Below are 20507 nucleotides of genomic sequence, written 5' to 3' on the forward strand. Positions count from 1 at the left end.
GACATCTTTGCATATGAAATAAGTATTACACATGTAAACCTCTTGAATACTTTTACTAAGTTTTTACTATTACAGCTGTCGAAATTGTGTCGTTACTGTCGAGTCCATATGGTAAAAGTCTGTAAATGCTGAAACTGCGACTGATTTCCCAAAGAATCCACAGTGAAATGTAGCGAACACAAATAAATAATGCTCAGCTGAGACATTCACACTGATGAGAATAAATCAGCTCATTCCCAGCATTAGGATCCTCTGGAAGGGAATGTTGTTAGTGTCCGTTCGTCTCTCCTCGTCATCTCACTAACACTCCAGTGGGCGGGGCATCTCACTAACACTCCAGTGGGCGGGGCATCTCACTAACACTCCAGTGGGCGGGGCATCTCACTAACACTCCAGTGGGCGGGGCATCTCACTAACACTCCAGTGGGCGGGGCATCTCACTAACACTCCAGTGGGCGGGGCATCTCACTAACACTCCAGTGGGCGGGGCCAAAGGAACTATAATGTCAAGATCGCGGCACTATGACATCAAGTTTTGATACTTACAGAATATTTGTATAGTATAACCTCTTAATTGTCAAAATATCAAGGAAAATTGTAATTCTCATTTCCGTTAAAAGTTTGCTAAAGTGTATTTCTTGTTCACAAGGGAAGGAAAAGTCTTCCTCCAGCCTGTAACACACGTGTAGTTTTGTGGAGAGCGTGCTAAAAGAGGAGACAGGACTTTGAAAAGCTGGCTTATTACAGAAATAGTCTAACAGCTGTAAATATCTGTGTACACAAACAGCAGGAGTAGTGTGGCGGTATGACTCTCCAAACACACACGTCCTCAACCATGCCTTCATTGAGCTCAAAATCAGAGGACTAATATTGGCACATTAGAGCATGATATGTGGAGTCATTCATGGCGGAGACGGTCAATTTATAGAATGTTAAAAGCAGAAGCAACCGAAGAAGTGAAGGGTGTTTGCTTCATATGCTGCAGTCAGATTAGATAACTCCAGCTTGTAGGTGATATCCTGTGTAAATGCGGTAGTTCCTGTTGTAAATCTGTGTGTGAGAATAACTTCGATAGCCGTTTGTGGGTGGACCTGGTGTGTTCCAGGAAGCCTGTGGTGTGGCAGTATTGCTCAATAAGCTGATGAGTGGCCGTCTAAATATTTATGTGGATCTTCTCGTACTCACCCAGGCATGCAGGCTGAGAAACCGAGGGGACGTTTGAAAGATTTGCCTGAAATTAGCCTCGCTGAGCATGTGGAAGGTGCCAGACATTTTGAGGGGCATTGCCCCAAACCAAAAAAGGGTGGAATTGGGGTGAGGATTGGGTGCTTGTCCATACAAATTATCCATCTTACTCTTACTAATCAGTCAAAACAGTATTGATCTGATTTTGTGTCTATCGAAAATAGTGATATGACATTGTATTATGTTGAATATCAAAGTTTTTGTGTGTATTTGTTAATGAGGGATTTGTGGACACAATGTTTTTGGCTTTGTGGAGTAAATGTTATAGCTTTTATTTTGAAGTAAAAAGATAAAATTAGACTCTTGGGGTAAGATGACCCAGCCATATTTGGCACAGAAGGCCCCAAGGGGTATGTTACTGGTGTTATTGTTTTTTAAATTTAATACTTATTGTAATTAACGGGGCTATTATTTAATATTTTCATGAATTAGATGTACATTTCAGGCATCTTCACTTTCATTAAAACCTATAGGTTAGTTGAGTGAATTCTATTATGACAAAATCTGTGTTTTTTATTTCTTTATGACTTATCTTCAATTAAAATATGGACAATTTAATAAGTAAATATTTATATGTTTGTACATAAGTCATAACAAATGTACCTTTCAGATGATTTTCTTTTAATGGGATTCAGATTTTTCTGTTATCAGTTATTGAATTATTCTACTAAATTGTCAAAATAAAATTTTAAGTAGAATATTTTTTGTATTTTACATTAATGACACTTTTAAAATATATATATAAATAGTAATAAGAATTATATCAAAAGTAATTGATACATTATGTAACAGTTTATGGGTTAATATCAGGGCTGTCAAAAGATTAATCGCGATTAATCGCATCCAAAATAAAAGTTTGTGTTTACATAATATATGTGTGTGTACTCTGTTAATTATTATTTATATATAAATACACACACATTCATGTATATATTTAAGAAATATTTGCATGTATATACTGTATATACATTTATATAATATATATAAATATAAATGTTTTATATAAAAAAAAATTTTTTTTATTAAATATATACATGCTTGTGTGTGTATTTATATATAAATAATAATTAACAGAGTACACACACATATATTATGTAAACACAAACTTTTATTTTGGATGCGATTAATCGCGATTAATCTTTTGACAGCCCTAGTTAATATATGAAATTAGGCCTATATATATATATATATATATATATATATATATATATATATATATATATATATATATATATATATATATATATATATATATATATATATATATATATATATATATATATATATATATATATATATATATATATATATATATATATATATATTCTACACAGTGTGCCATCAACAGCAAAGTTGGTGTTATTTATATTAGATCAGTTCGGGTACAAAAACTGGATTAGACAAGAATTACAATTCTCTTCCAAGAACGTGTATTTTGCACAAGTTGTTAGCACTATTAGAAGATCAGGAGCAAAATAAAACTGACAGAAATACAAAAACAAATTACCAAATTATTAATTCGGTGGATTGTAATGCATACTGTTAATGCGACGACATTCTGGAACTGTCCTCTCGCTTTCCAGATTTTCAGGAAGAGTTATGATTATAAACTGTTCAATTCATCATTTATGGTGATGTGTGATCTCTCTATGATGAAAAGAACTGCTTATTATAACTTACTCCAGGGTTATTGCAGAAAGCGTCTCTCTGTAAACATGAGCGCTATTTTCCTTTACGCCATAAAGGAAAGACATATTTTACTCCTGTTTTGACGGATGTTGTCGTTGATGTTATAAGGATAAACAAACATATTCTTGATGTTTTTGGGTCTGTTTTATGGTTCATTACTAATGAAATGCTGCAGTTTGAGGTCAAGAAAAATACTGGCGTCATTGCAACATGTGCTGTATATTTGAGCTTTAAAAGGAAAATCACTGTTAAATGTCTTCACTTTTTATAATTCTGAACTTATATAACACAAAGCTGTGATTCTGACCTGTTACTAACATTTTAAAACCTTGACTTTTTTTTAAACCAATAAACTAAAAATGTATTAGACAACATGTCTACAGCATTTATTAATCTTAATGTTCATTTGAACATATTGCATTAATAAAATCAAAAGTTGTATTTGTTAATGTTAGTTAATGCACTGTGAACTAACTTGGACAAACAACGAACAGCTGGATTTTTATTAACTAACATTAATAAAGATGAATAAATACTGAAACGAATGTATTGCTCATGGTTAGTTCATGTTAGTTAATACATTCATTAATGCTAATTGTAAAGTGTTACCAACAAAATGTATAAACTAATAATAATAAATCGTGATGCACGATATATCGGCCACCATATCGGTATTGGACGATATATGTTCATTTTTAATGTTATCGATATATATTAATTATATATATATATATATATAATATAATTTTTCATATCTTTCTTATTTGACGTGCAATTACTAACAATCTATGCATGTTTCATTTGAAATATGATTGAAATCACTTCAAAAAAGGAAAATACAGTTCAGAAATTATACAATTATAATGAGAACATCATAATTGTGTGCTTGCGACATTTTGTTTTTGTGATCAGGCTTTCAAAAATTAGATACAAATCTGGAATACAAATTTAGATTTATTGGCCAATATATCGGCTTTCAAATATAAAAAATTATCGGTTATCGGTATCAGCTAAAATGTTCATATCAGTGCATCTCTGATAATAAATTAAAGTATGCGGGAATGGGTAGGAAGTAAAAAGTTGTAAAGCTAAGTTCATTAGGGGACTACTAAAGTTGGGACAAAATACGTATTTAAGATCAAGCAGTGTAAGGGGAAATCGTGAGTTCATGGTAAATAAAATGAGTTTATTATAAAAATGAGCTGCGCTACCATTTAAAAGTTGTTGTCAAATAATCCTGAACAACAAAAATGTATGACGGTTTTTAAAATCGATGATTTCTGAAGGATCATGTGACACTGAAGACTGGAGTAATGATGCTGAAAATTACAAAAACGTGTATTTGTGAATACGGTGACATCATGCACATGTGTATTATGTGTTCGGTCTATAGGCAATATCGCCACCTAATGGCCTGGCATGCATAATACAGCATTTGTATATGTTTTGAACAGGGATCATTTTGACAATATTGTCATCTGTACGTGAAAACCGCGAAGGAAACACGTAAGTTTATAGTACATCGTTGTTGTGTAAAGGTACCCTATGTGGTAGTTACCCCACAAAGTATCTAATACTTAGGGCCAGATTTACAAAACAGGGTAAATTAGCGTGAGGACAAAATCCCATAAAAGCGCAGACGGGAGTGGAAAGTTCATCGCTTGATCTAATGACAACACGCAAATTAAAGCACACAGACACAGCCGGATCATTTCCATAATGACCAACACAATCTACCAAGAGCAGCACAAATTAGCGCCAGTTCTCATTAATATTCAACGAGCTAAGCTGCTTGACTCTGATTTGCTAACAGCTAGCCAATGAGAGCCTGGCTATCAGCATCCTTTACCCAGACTTTGTTTACTATCGTCTGGAATCGCTGCAGAAATGGCTTCTTCAGGTATATTGCCATATATATATATATGACAAATATATATGACGTTCAGCCATCCTTGCTGTATACGAAAACTGTCACTGAGCGAGACAAATTATGTGGGCGTGGTCTCAACTGGATGAGCTCATGAATAGTAATGAGCTCAGGCAACACCACGTCAGACTGACCAGCTTTTGATTTCTCCACTTGACAGTGGAAGTAGCAGTTCATTTTCACATTCACGACATAACACAAACACATATGGACCTCACGTATTTAAAAAAAATACAAGTAAAAACGGTTTTGTGTGGCAAGGCACCTTTAACACCAAAAGAGGAGCAAGCTGTTAGTAAATTTAGCTCTACCAAAGTGCACCATATTCATGGAAACTGCCTTCAAATCACAACAAACTCTTCTGTGTGTAATATTTCCCGTGTTGTGTGTATTTCAGGATACCTCCAGGAGGCATACCTCTGGACCAAACAGGCTCTGGCCATCATGGAGAAGTCCATGGTGCTTCTGCAGGATGTGACGGATGGCTCTCTGTTCGAGGGTGTGGCGTATGGGACCTACACCACTCGATCTCTCTTTCAGTACATGTATTTGGTGCAGAGGCACTTTGACATCGGCCACTTCAGTCATCCCTGGCTGCACAAACACTTCGCATTCCTCTACAGGACATTACTGCCCGGTAAGGCCTTGCTCTGCCTGCTTCTGCGTTGTACATTTAAAGGTTTTATTTTATTAGGTTACAATTGTTCACCCTCTCTCTGACCCTTATGATTATAAAGGATGTTTTTTGCTGCTGTTGTACCTTCCTACAGCATAAAAACAGCCTATTTGAAAAGACACAAAGTGAAAATAGTAGGGGTGCACCGAAATTTCGGCCGCCGAAAATGTTCGGCCGAAAATGGCATTATTAGTATCGGGCCGAAATAAAAAAAACAGCCGAAAATGTTGTAAACCGAAAATGAATGTCACCCGCCCCTCCCATCCGTGCGCAAGCGCTTAGGTTTCATCACGCATCTGCCTATCAAAGATTAAGCATGTCAGCGGTATGAGAACAAATAGATACTGAAATATCTGAAACGATACGATACTCCTATTCTATAGTACTGATACCAGCTGCGCTCTCCTCTCCGGCCGACAGCGAGTTGACCCGCCTCCTCTCATTCAGTCCGGTTAACCCTCACTATGAACGCGTGTTCTGCTGGATTTTTCCTCATGACCGCGTGTTAGTGTTGGTGTGACCGGTCTGAATTTCGTGCGCGATTTCACATAACGTTAATTCTACTCATTCCCGCAGATTTCGCGCTCGCATCTGAAGCACACACACATACCGCAATAAAGCCGCCTCTGACATACAGGTGCAAAAATGAGCTCCTTTTTCCAGCTTATTAATGGTCAAATACACTCAAAAATGTCTCAATGTCCATCTTGGTGAGTTTTAAAGGGTTAGTTCACCCAAAAATGAAAATTCTGTCATTAATTATTTACCCTCCTGTCGTTGGACACCCGTCAGACCTCCGTTCATCTTCAGACACAAATGAAGATATTTTAGTGTAAAGCTGATGGCTCTGAAAGGCCTCCATTGGCTCAACTTTACACTCTCAAGACCCTTAAAAGACACTAAAGACTAAAGTTACAAAGTCCATCTCACTACAGTGGTTCTACAATAACTTTATGAATCGGCGAGAATAGTTTTTGTGCGCAAAAAAACCCCTAAATAACGACTTATATCATGATGACCAATTTCAAAACACGTCCTCATGAAGCTTCGAAGCATTATGAATCAGTGAGTCGATTCAGCAGTTTGAATCGCCAAAGTCAACTGATTTCAGCAGTTTGGTGGTTTGACACGCGATCCGAATCATGATTCGACTCACTGATTCATAACGCTTTCGAAGCTTCATGAGGCCGTGTTTTGAAATCGTCATCACTATATAAGTCGTTATTTAGGGTTTTTTTGCGCACAAAAACTATTCTCGTCGCTTCATAAAGTTATTGTAGAGCCGCTGTAGTGAGATGGACTTTGTAACGACGTCTTTAGTGTCTTTTAAGGGTCTTGAGAGTGTAAAGTGCATTGAGCCAATGGAGGCCTTTCAGAGCCATCAGATTTACACTAAAATATCTTCATTTGTGTCTGAAGATGAACGGAGGTCTGACGGGTGTCCAACCACATGAGGGTCAGTCATTAATGACAGAATTTTCATTTTTGGGTGAACTAACCCTTTAACGTAATCAGTCGTCCAGTTCAGGAAGAATGTGTAACAGGAACAGTGATTGGGGTCCATGCATACATCAGGTCTTAAAGGGACAGCAGTTATTTATTATTCAAACTACAAAACGACAAACGATCACTTATTGCTCTTGACTGATTAACTTGTGTAACTTTAATGGATTAATCTGTATTTAATTTTTTACAAAGAAAAAATCTATGTGTGTGTGTGTGTGTGTATATGTGTGTATATATATATATATATATATATATATATATATATATATATATATATATATATATATATATATATATATATATATATATATATATATATATATATATATATATATATATATATATTTTAGTGTACGTTTTTAAAAGAAGATATTTTCGGCTTCAGTTTCGGTTTTCGGCCAAGTGCATCCTAAAGTTTCGGTTTCGGCCCAGAATTTTCATATTTAGACTATGTAAAAAAGCAGTATATTTTCTTTGCAACAAGTGTAAATAGTAGTTAGATGCTGTTCATACTTATAAATAATGGCAAATACAATTTGCACCTACAGTCAAACCAAAATGTATTTAGAGACATTTTCTCACAATATCACAGTTTATTCGCAATAGTTTAGAAAATGGTAATAAAATATGACAAGAACTCACCCGGCCATCCGCGTGATGTAAAAGAACATGTGATCATCAGACCAGGCCTCCTTCTTCCATTGCTCCGTGGTCCAGTTCTGATGCTCACGTGCCACTGTTGGTGCTTTGGGTGGGGTCAGGGGTCAGCATGGGCACTGGTCAGTGGCTGTGCCGCCCCATACACAACAAACTGAGATGCTCTGTGTATTCTGAGCCCTTTCTATCAGAACCAGCATTAACTTCTTGAGCAGTTTGAGCTCCAGTAGCTCGTCTATTTTTGTTCGGACCACACGTGCATCAATGACCCTGTGGCCGGTTCTCCACTGGTCCTTCATGACCCTGTGGCCGGTTCTCCACTGGTCCTCCATGACCCTGTGGCCGGTTCTCTACTGGTCCTCCATGACCCTGTGGCCGGTTCTCCACTGGTCCTTCATGACCCTGTGGCCGGTTCTCCACTGGTCCTTCATGACCCTGTGGCCGGTTCTCCACTGGTCCTTCATGACCCTGTGGCCGGTTCTCCTCTGGTCCTTCATGACCCTGTGGCCGGTTCTCCACTGGTCCTTCATGACCCTGTGGCCGGTTCTCCACTGGTCCTCCATGACCTTGTGGCTGGTTCTCCACTGGTCCTTCATGACCCTGTGGCCGGTTCTCCACTGGTCCTTCATGACCCTGTGGCCGGTTCTCCTCTGGTCCTTCATGACCCTGTGGCCGGTTCTCCACTGGTCCTTCATGACCCTGTGGCCGGTTCTCCACTGGTCCTCCATGACCCTGTGGCCGGTTCTCCACTGGTCCTCCATGATCCTGTGGCCGGTTCTCCTCTGGTCCTTCATGACCCTGTGGCCGGTTCTCCACTGGTCCTCCATGACCCTGTGGCTGGTTCTCCACTGGTCCTTCATGACCCTGTGGCCGGTTCTCCACTGGTCCTCCATGACCCTGTGGCTGGTTCTCCACTGGTCCTTCATGACCCTGTGGCCGGTTCTCCACTGGTCCTTCATGACCCTGTGGCTGGTTCTCCGCTGGTCCTCCATGACCCTGTGGCCGGTTCTCCACTGGTCCTCCATGACCCTGTGGCCGGTTCTCCACTGGTCCTCCATGACCCTGTGGCCGGTTCTCCACTGGTCCTCCATGACCCTGTGGCCGGTTCTCCTCTGGTCCTTCATGACCCTGTGGCCGGTTCTCCACTGGTCCTCCATGACCCTGTGGCTGGTTCTCCGCTGGTCCTTCATGACCCTGTGGCCGGTTCTCCACTGGTCCTCCATGACCCTGTGGCCGGTTCTCCACTGGTCCTCCATGACCCTGTGGCCGGTTCTCCTCTGGTCCTTCATGACCCTGTGGCCGGTTCTCCTCTGGTCCTTCATGACCCTGTGGCCGGTTCTCCTCTGGTCCTTCATGACCCTGTGGCCGGTTCTCCACTGGTCCTTACTCTGAGCACTTTTGATAGAGACTGGCCACTGCAGACCGGGAACAGCCCACAAGAGCTGCAGTTTTGGAGATGCTCTGACCCAGTCGTCTAGCCGTCACAATCTGGCCCTTGTCAAACTCACTCAAATCCTTACGCTTGCCCATTTTTCCTGCTTCTAACACATCAACTCTGCGGACAAAATGTTCACTTGCTGCCTAATATATCCCACCCACTAACAGGAGATGAAGAGATCATCAGTGTTATTCACTTCACCTAATCATAAAGTTATGCCTGATCGGTGTAGCCTACATCACAATAGGGTAAAAAAGGACAATCGCCCACTTTAAGAGTTGATCCACATGGTTTAAATGCATTTACACGCTATTTACGTTATTCCAGTCAGTGTTTGCTTAGTCCAATTTTTTTTCTTCGTGTGTGTGTGTGTGGGGGGGATACTTAGGGTTTAAGGGGTTAAAATTATTAAATGGATTCCACCTAATTGGGACAACAACAAAAAAATGCCTTACCGATCTGATATGTGATGGGAAAAGGCTCAAACTGCGGTTGATTCCGGCCTTACCCCTACATTACTGCTACTGTTGACAATACAGCATCTTCCGTAATGTAGTCTGGCCCAATCAGACGTCAGTGGGCGGAGCTAGTGTAAATAGACGCTCAGTTTCACTTCATGTGACTGCGGTGGGTCTAGTTTATTTTGTGCTGCCCCGTCTGTCAATAACAGCCTCTTAGCAAAGCCTTGACAAATTCACAGCTGTGTTTCAATACACGCATCTTCATTAAAAGTCACAGTGAGTTTCCAGAGTAGGCTATATGTGAACGTTTTTCAGGATCTGACCCCTTTATAAAATGTTAATAGGTGACAATTGTGGCGATAAAGTGCCCGTCTGAGCAATAAACTCCTTTGACACGTGAGTTGCGCAGTGTCTCCTCTTAAAGCCATGAGCAGGTAAACCTGGCCAAAACCTCCGAGTGTGAACTGCGACTGCAACAATAGCTCTCTGTGCACATCAAAGCACCAACAGCCATCGAGCTGTTTGTGTGTGTGTGTGTGTGTGTGTGTGTGTGTGTGTGTACAGGTTTGGACAGTTTGCAACCTCCTGCCAAAAGCCCTTTTATTGTAGTGGAAAACCAAAACCCTTGAGGAAAAAAACGAGGAGACAGAGACACAATGCACACAGATGTCGTGTTTATATCGGTGTAGCAAGGGTTCTGGTTTTCTGTGGAAACTAAAACAAACACCAGCATCAAACTCTCATTAGTTAATGCTGCTCGCTGCTGCTCGTTCTTTTACACACAAGTGATTCATTCCGGCTGAATATTTGCTAGCGGTTGCTAGGTTTAATATCCCTTTTCACAGTAAACTGCTGCTCTTCCTTTAATCTTCACTGAGCTTGTTAATTAAAGGTGTGTGTTCTGCAGCAGTCGAAGAGCCTCCTGCTTATTGTGCGGTTTGTAGGGATCAGTGTGAACAAGCACTTGTGTGTCAGTATCAGTGTTGGGGAAACGCATTACAAGTAACTTGAGTTACGTAATAATATTACTTTTTCCAAGTATCTAGTAAAGTAACGCGTTGCTTTTCAAATTTACAACAAAATATCTGAGTTACTTTTTCACATTAATTTGACTGTTGAGAAGAATAAGTGCAGAGGCGTGTGTGTGAACATGAGGGTTATTGTAGTTCTAGACTAAATGTGAGCATTTATTTATCTCACTTGCACAATAAAGATTCTGTCCTCCTCAAAATGAATAAAATCAGTCAAATGCAAAATCAGAGTACTATGCAAACCTCCAATAATTACATGTTAAATAAAACAACTATTTTTATGCATAATCTACCTTTATATTTAATTGACCAATGTCTTGCTGCTGACCTTTGATGATGAAAATTACTAGATTTTTTGTTTTTATTGGTAAAACTTTTTTCTCCTGCGTCTTATTCTCCCATTATCCAGAGCTGCGCCCTCTACTGTTCATGCGCGAATTTGCATTTTTACCTCAGCCTGAGGCTTATTATTTCAATTTTGGTATGAAGAGGTCTTTAATGTTGCACAAAAATATCACTTTTTTGTTATAAACAAAAACAAGCCCAGCCCAGGTGAGAAAAAGTAATGCAAAAGTAACGTAACACATTACTTTTCTTAAAAAGTAACTAAGTAACTCAATTAGTTACTTTTTAAGGGAGTAACGCAATATTGTGATTAGGGATCGACCGATATGGATTTTTTAGTGCCGATGCCGATTTTTTTTCATCAGCCTTAGCCGATGAGCGATACGGCTGCCGATTTTCTGGAGCCGATATTTGGAGCCGATACTGCTTTTGCTCCCTCAATTTACATCATAAAAATGACACAATGATCATGATGATAACAATTAAAAATTTAAAAAGGAACATTTATTGAACTTAAAAAATCAATATTTAACCAATAGTAAAAACAGGTGAGGTAGAACAAGAAAAATAGAGTTCAGTGGTGAAACTAAATACTGAAAATAAATATTTAAGCATAAATAAAATAATCACACTTTTGCACACAGTATCAACAAGCAAGCATCATAATAAAGTGCACACTGACTGTACTATACTTAAAACTTGTATACTTTTAAAACTATTCACAACTTAGTCATTTAATGCTTAGGTGCACTTAACTTAATCTCTTGAAAAAATATCGGCGAACGCAACAGCCTTGTATCGGCCGATGCCGATACATGTAAAAAGCCCAAATATCGGCCCGATATATCACACTAATATATATAACACTAATTGTAATGCATTACTTTTCAAAGTAACTTTCCCCAACACTGGTCAGCATATCATTATTTTCTGCTCCTGCAGGTTTTCAGAGAACCGTTGCGATCGCAGATTCCAACTATAACTGGTTCTATGGGCCTGAGAGTCAGCTGGTGTTTCTGGACCGGTACGTGATGCGGAACGGCAGTGGGAATTGGCTGGCGCAGGTGATCCGGCAGAATCGTGTTCTGGAGGGCCCGGGACAGGCGGGCAGGGGTCAGCGCTGGTGCACGCTGCACACAGAGTTCCTCTGGTAAGACTTGGACTGCCATTCAAAGGTTTTTGATCGGTACGATTTTTAGCGTGGGTTGCACCAATAAGGATTCAATTAAGCTAATCTAGGATTTGTTGATCTAGGCGTTATTTTAAATCGAGTTGTGTTGCACCTAGTGCTAGCCTGGATGCCAGCCGAATTTAGCCCCGCCCACAATTTTTTTTTGCTCGGGCAATTCGGTCTGGACTCGCTCCATAGAGGAGTAATTATGCCCGAACAGAAACTCTTCGGACCAATGAAATTGTCAGGGCGGGCTTTAGACGATGATGGACAGATGATAAACAGTAGCGTAATCATCCACGTCATCGAAGACGCTTGGGTTGAATTTGCTCTTATCCTAAACGGAGAACTTGTTCGTATATGCATTCACCTTCACTATTTCTCTCAGAAACGATGATCGTGTTGGTAAGTACTCTGTGTATCCTTAAATTATTTTATTACTGCCAAAGATCGTTTACACTCATGTTTTTCTTGTAACGTTACTTAATCATGCGTGCGTGCAGACAGGGTTTCCAAGTGTTTTTGCAATGTCGCGCACAATTGCTACTCAAAACTATAGCCCAAAACAATAACTTTCCGGGGGGTTCTCCGGAAAAAAATGGCGTTTGGTTGGCAAAATATGTTATTTTGGCAAGGTTGCCTGCTAAAATTCGCATTCCTGGGTTTATATAATCACATAATTGGGGTCGCTTCAACCCGCGGACATGGAGAAAAACACGGACTTGGCAACACAGTGCAGTTGAGTTCTGTTGACATTTGACAACTAACGTTACGCGTCGCTCCGTTGCTCTGATTGGTTGTGGGTCTATCCAATTGAGGTCTTTCCTGGCTCGGTTGAAACACGCCCCATAATCAAAGCTCAATGGAGCGGTACCAGACTCATATTCTGACTAGAATTGAGTATGGCCACGCCAGGCTAACCTAGTGCTTGAAGTGGACAAAATAAAGGGGCGGGGCTTTGTTGGGGGCGTGGCTATGGGGGGATTGTATAGAGACAGAGCGACACGCGTCATAATCTGAAGACCACGCCCACCGGGGGGGGAAACAATCAAACGCTCTCCATGTCTCCATGTCTCTCCTCTGTCACATATCAGCTTTTAGACATTGTTCTGTTTTTTGTTATAAGTCTGAAATGACAATGAGGCAGCCTCACGCAATGCAAAGTCAATGGAGAGCGTTGGATTGTTTTCCCCCCCGGCGTGGGCGTGGCCTAAATACGCTCTGTCTCTATAGTCAATAATTCAAGAAAGTCGATATTTTAAAGCTCTTTCTAACTTGTACTCAGCCTAGTTCTTGTAATTGTTTAACTATAGCATTTGTTACAATAAAGGTTATTTACATAGCAAAACGATTGACGGCTCCTCATTACCATGCAGGCCAATGTTCACTTGTGTCTTTCTTTTTTTTTGTTATCTATAGTTATGAAAAATAGCAACAGAGGTTAGAAGCTATAGCCACAACATGCCACAGATATACATCTTTAGTGAAAAATCTATTCCCTTAACTGATTATCTATTACAAATTCTACAACTAGTCAAAATTTACCACAATAAATACAACAGAACGTGATCAATTCTAGTAAATGCGGTCATCAGGAGTTTATAAAGCTTGCAGGATGATGTTTTCTCCTCTTCATCAGTCATTTTAGTGGCTGTTTTAGATCATGTTGGACTTTTTCCGTAGTGTTTTACTGAATTCTCAATAGAATTCAAATGGGACGCACATTTTATCATCAGCATCGCACAGGAATGGCTGGTGCAAATCTGAACACTTTTGGAATGCGCTGGGTAACGCACACCTACAATGATTCGCGCGCCACTTAATTAAACAATTGACCTATCGTAAGCCCCGCCCCCCTTAGTTACTGTTGCTAACTTGGACAAACAAACGGAGTTGCTATATCTTACAATGACAGCTGTCTGTGTGAAAACCTTATCACGAGATGTTTTTGGACACAGAATGTAGCGTATATCCGTCCGAATGATGGCCAAACTTTACTGATGGTTTATCAAGTTTATTATGTCATTTTTTACTCCAAAAAATCATCGTAAGAGCTGAACAAACAAAGCATAAGAAGTGCGCATTAATGTCTCATTCACAAACTCTCTCTCTCCGTTGCATTACCATTAACACACAGCAAATTACACAAAAACACTCATACAACTAACAGTAAACAAACATATACACAGAGCTTATGCTTTTCGAGGGTGAAATTAATAACTGGTAAACTTTGTATCTGCAAAACAACTGCGATAAACTGCGTGCGAGCTCTTCCTTTCACTACCCGTAGACTATAATACCCATCAAAATAGGAGATAATGTAGACCTTAAACATATCTAAAATTAAATTAATTTACATATAATCAGTTTAATATGGAGAGGCACTGAAATGTAGACCTTCGTGTTTTTGACCTACAGTGTTACATGACGTGAGAACAGTTCGTTATTTCAGTTTGTATGTTAGCAGGGACTTTAATCGTAACTTAATGAGAGTTTGACAAACAGAAAATCCTCTCAGGATCGCTGGAGTAGGTGTTACAGTGCCTCAGGCACGACGTTTTAGCGTTTTTGTAGCTTAAACACCATCAAACCGATGAGAGCTTCGGATTTCCCAATGTTTCTCTATGGCGCTGAAACCTAAAGATGTCCGAGTTCCGGTCCCAGCGCAACTGATACTCAACTATCATTGGCTCATCTGCGTTCGAGGGGCGGGGCTTACGATAGGTCAATTGGGTCACAGTCATATTGCACGGACAGTTGATCCGTTATAAAAGCGAGAAGTAGCGGTACGCAAGAAAAAGTGCAGGTACGCTAAGAGTAAAATGTAGAAATGCAGAGCACTGGTTGCACCACTTCATTTTAAACCCAGATTAACAAATCAGGGATTAGAATTTAACCTGCAATTAAAATCTCCATTTACGCCGCCATGATGGATTCGCCATTGACAGCAACAATACTAATATTCCATTTCCTTCTTTATTGACCTCCAGAAACTCTCTCTCTCTCTCTCTCTCTCTCTCTCTCTCTCTCTCTCTCTCTCTGACATAAGCAGCTCTTGCTAATAAAGGAAATAAACTTGTCAAATGTCTTTATAAAGCAATATGTAGAGAGACTGTTACTGATCAAGCAGGTGATGAAAACATTGTGGCATTTCATCAGCATGGAAATATATGTATAGTATCAATTAATGATATCAATTAACAAAGTTTGGTGCAACCGAATTATTAGATAAACCTTGATTTAATCTAGATTTAAGATTAATCCTTGTTGGTGCATCCCACCCTTAATGTTTTTTGAAGATTTTTATGCTCACCAAGGCTGCATTTATTTTATATAAAGAAAAAAAAAAAGGTAATATTGTGAAATATTATTAAAATGTAGAATGACTGTTTTCTATTTGAATATATTTTACAAGTGATGCCAATCTGAATTGTCAGCATCATCAGTGTCACATGATCCTTCAGAAATCATTCTAATATGATGATTTGATTCTCAACAAACATTTATGATTATTGAAAACAGTCGTGTAAAACATTTTTTTCAGGATTATTTAATGAATAGAAAGTTCAAAAGAACAGTATTTATCTGAAATAGCATCTTTTGTAACATTATAAATGTCTTTACTCTCACTTTTGATCACTTTAATGCATCCTTGAAGAATAAACATATTCATTTCTTTAAGTTCTTTACCCCCCAACATTTTTTTATATTTTTATCGACCCAAAACTTTTGAACAGTATTATAATGTTACAAATGCTTAATATTTCAGATAAATGCTGTTCTTTTGAACTTTCTATTCATCAAAGAATGAATAAAGAAAAAAAAAGGTTTTACACATTTCAACACTGATAGTATTAGTAATCATAAATGTTTGTTGAGCATGAAATCCTCATATGAGAATGATTTCTGAAGGATCATGTGACACTAAAGACTGGAGGAATAATGATAAATTCACAGGAATAAATTACACTTTACTATATATTCACATAGAAAACAGTTATTTTACATTTTAATAATATTTCACAATATTTCTGTGTTTGTCTGTATTTTTAATCAAATAAATGCAGCCTTGGTGAGCATAAGAGAGCATAAAAAACATTAACAATCTTTCAGATCATAAACTTTTGAACGGCAGTGTATTTGCAAACATTTCGCTAGATTTTAGTTTTGAATACTGTGTATTTGATCCTCAAAGCTTAGATATTGGTGGTATTATTTTTCCCAGTTAAACATGTTTGTGGGAAGCCATTAGTTATGAAACGCCAGATGTTTCAGTGTATTTAGTTTTGATGTTGCAAAATGTCAAACATCAATGTTGCAAGCGTTTTCAAGTACTTTGACTTTCTTTAGAAGCCTTTATAGCCATAATAATTTTAGTCACATTGAGTGTTGGGTGTAGCTAGTTACTGTAATGTAATTACTTTTCCCTTGAAAACCATTACAAACTGACATTAAAGCCAAGAGTCAAACGGCCCAACTAAAGCAAACATTGCTCACCATAATGATGACCAAATATTTCCAATAAAACACCAACATCTAAAAACCTTTGTTAATTCTCAAAAAGAGCTTCTGCTGAGATCTTGAGAGGTTTATTATCTTATTTAACTTATTATCTTCAGTTGATTTCAGGCTGTGTGACTTTAGTTGTTGCAACATCCCATTGTAACATTGATTCAATGCCATTACCATTGATTTTTGGATGAAATTTTTTTAAAAGTTCAACGTTAAGTGCGGGTGCAAACGTGATGTTGATTGAGTGCAGTTGAAATTGACACATTAACATTGATTCGATGGTTGCTTGCTATCTGGGTGCTTATATAGACAGATATTTATTTCACACAGGCACAGAACGCACATGCTTTAGTCCTTTTGGTGTTTTCAAACGCAGCTTTATGGCCAAACACCGCCAGCTTCCGTCACCACTAGTTCTTAGACGTCGGCTTGGTGTGTCCCGGGCTTTAGATACAGCAAATGCACTATAATTTGTACTTTTTATTCAGAGTTGATTGAATGTTTAGTTCTTGAGTTATTTGGGATTGAACTGAAATGCCTGAGAAAAGGTCAAGCTGAAACCAAACCGAAAGGTTTTCTGATTATCCAAGAACTTTGCGTATTGTGTTTTAACTACAAAATGTTCTCTCTCACTGTGTAGGTATGACGCCAGTCTGCAACCCACCCCACCTCCTGATTATGGTACATCCCATCTCCATTATTTCGAAGACTGGGGAGTGGTGACCTACGGAAGTGCGCTACCTTCTGGGAGAAACCACACATTTCTGTCCTTTAAGTCGGGGAAGCTTGGCGGACGTGCTATTTTCGACATTGTCCACCAAAACAAATACAAAGACTGGATCAAAGGGTGGCGAAACTTTAATGCGGGCCACGAGCACCCGGACCAGAACTCCTTTACCTTTGCTCCAAACGGAGTCCCGTTTATCACGGAGGCTTTGTATGGTCCCAAATACACCTCTCTCAACAATGCCGTCATGTTCGGGCCTGCTGTGTCTGAGAGCTGCTTTGCACCATGGGAAGGCCAAGTTACTGAGGTTTGTAACTCAAAATGGCTTAAGTATAAGCATGGTCAAGCGGCGGACTGCCAGGGTCAGGTGGAGGCGGCTCTGGAGCAGCAGGGCATGGTGTTTATTCGCGGGGAGGGTAACGCGGCTTACAACCCTGAGCTGAAGATCAAGAGTTTTCAGAGGAACTTGCTACTAGTTCATCCTCAGCTGCTGCTGCTGGTGGACCACGTTCATCTGCATTTAGGCAGCTCGACACACAGCATGAGTGCCTTCTTCCACAACACAGACCTGCCCTTCCAGAAAACACAAGTCGACGGAGTTCACGGTGCTCTGATCAGACACAGAAGCGAAACGTCCAAGATGTTCTGGCTGGACGATACGGGCGGCAGCGAAAAGGCAATAGTGGGATACAGGAGCTACCCCCGTGGATACCCCTATAATGGTTCAAACTATGTGAACGTGACTATGCCACTGAGGTACCCCATCAGCAGAGTGGCCTACGTCTTCTTCGGATCCGGAGTGGATGTGAAGAGTTTCAGCGTTCATGGAGACGCAGAGAGGCTAGACATCTACCTGGCCACCGGGGATCACACCTACAACATCTGTCTGCTCACAGATGAGGATCCCACCAAACCCATGGCCATTGTGTCGACGGACCAAAAGAAAGTAGAGTTTAAAAGGACATCCGGGGTCAATGAGCGTCCCTTGGAGGAAGTAGAGGAATACGTTAATGTTGTGGAGGACAATCTTCAGCATGTCAAACCGGTCTTCCAACAGCTGGAAAGGCACATCCTTTCGCGGGTTCTGAACACGGACCGTTTCCACAAAACCGCCGAGCGCCTCCTAAAGTCCTCGGACAAGAGGAAGACTGTTGAGAAGATGTTTTCCCTTTCTAAGAAAAAGGGGAAGGGAGGTAAGAAGGCGAGTCTTTCCGACAGCCTTCCGGACATCTTTGCTCAGATTGAGGCTAGTGAGAAGAAGCGGACGGTGAAGCGTGTCTATGAGGACGCTCCACAGGAGGAGGCAGAGGGAGACTCGAGGGCATTCATCGACTACAGTGATTTAAAAAAGGGCAGAAAAGTGGGGTTTGTGAAGGGGCGGAAATTCAAAGAGGTACGCGTGGGGGCGACGGCGGAGAGTGATGATGGGTTTAGCACCACCTCGTACATTCGCCTTTTCCTCATTTTGAACATAGCCACTTTCTTTGTCCTGCTGGCCGTGCTGCTGACGCGCTTCCAGCGGGCGCAGAGTTTGCACACACAGCGATGCCTCTACTGCATCCTCCTCATAGACAGCTTCGTCCTGCTCTGTCTGTACTCCTCCTGCTCTCAAGCGCAGTGCTGACCCGACATTTCTGTGGGACGCTCAGCCCTTCGCTGAAGTGTTGGCGCCAGTGCTTTGGAGGAGTATCCCTGTTTGCAGTAGGCATCATCTGCATGGTCCATCATCGCTGTTCACACCTGGTGTTGAGATGCGTTTTGGTCGATCGGATCACAAGTGGACGGCGCTAAATACAGGTGTGAAGGGCACTTCCAGTGGTAGTCGAAAACGCATTTGACCGTATTGCTTTCGTAGTGATGCTCATCTGTTCAAATGCACTGGAACAGCCTCTAAAAGACGCCCTACTGTAGGCTGAGCTGTATCACACACACCCCGGCGCGAGTGTGTTCTGCTAGTGTCAGCTCGACGCAGTTCTCATGTTGTTTAAATCTCATCTGTTCCCCCATGGGCTGAACACCAGGTGTGATCAGGAGCATTGCTGGAGCTGCTATTGGAGGAACTGAAAACACTGACCATTGACCAACACACACCTGCTCTACAGTCAATAGTGCAGTATCTGTGTGTTATTTAAAGAGTGTGTTAGTGATATGAGCCTATAGGAGCAGCACAACACACACACACACACACACACACACAGGGACACGCAGCAGCACACACACTCTGATTATTACACTCACAGGGATACACACACACTATTACACACACAGGGACGCACAGCAGCACACACACACACACACACACACACACACTCTATTACACACACAGGGATGCGCAGGAGCACACACACACACACATACACACACACACACTCTAATTATTACACACACAGGGACACACACACACACACACACACTCTGATCATTACACACACACACAAGGACATGCAGCAGCACACACACTCTGATTATTACACACACATACACACACACACACACTCTGATTATTACACACACAGGGACGCGCAGCAGCACACACACACACACACACACACACACACACTCTCTGATTATTACACACACAGGGACGCGCAGCAGCACACACACACACACACACACACACTCTGATTATTACACACACAGGGACGCGCAGCAGCACACACACACACACACACACACACACTCTGATTATTACACACACAGGGACGCGCAGCAGCACACACACACACACACACACTCTGATTATTACACACACAGGGACGCGCAGCACACACACACACACACACACACACTCTGATTATTACACACACAGGGACGCGCAGCAGCACACACACACACACACACACACACACTCTGATTATTACACACACAGGGACGCGCAGCAGCACACACACACACACACACACACACTCTGATTATTACACACACAGGGACGCGCAGCACACACACACACACACACACACACTCTGATTATTACACACACAGGGACGCGCAGCAGCACACACACACACACACACACACTCTGATTATTACACACACAGGGACGCGCAGCAGCACACACACACACACATTAAATATTAAAAATAAAAGGATTCCTCTCTGGAGAAGCGTTCAGTCTCTCCTCA

At 40.7% G+C, this 20507-nt stretch overlaps 1 protein-coding gene across 1 annotated transcript in view; it reads left to right on the forward strand.

The window, feature by feature from the left end:
- Nucleotides 1-20111, forward strand: part of dse (dermatan sulfate epimerase) — a 43065-nt gene extending 22954 nt beyond the window's left edge. The window contains exons 4-6 of the mRNA XM_079830732.1: nucleotides 5259-5498; nucleotides 11918-12125; nucleotides 17299-20111. Of these exons, the coding sequence (XP_079686858.1) occupies nucleotides 5259-5498; nucleotides 11918-12125; nucleotides 17299-19009 (2159 nt within the window). The 3' untranslated portion in view covers nucleotides 19010-20111. The remainder of the gene's footprint in view (nucleotides 1-5258; nucleotides 5499-11917; nucleotides 12126-17298) is intronic.
- The last annotated feature ends 396 nt before the right edge of the window (nucleotides 20112-20507 follow it).

Source organism: Gobio gobio, assembly GCF_949357685.1.
Source record: "Gobio gobio genome assembly, chromosome: 12".
NCBI lineage: Eukaryota > Metazoa > Chordata > Actinopteri > Cypriniformes > Gobionidae > Gobio > Gobio gobio.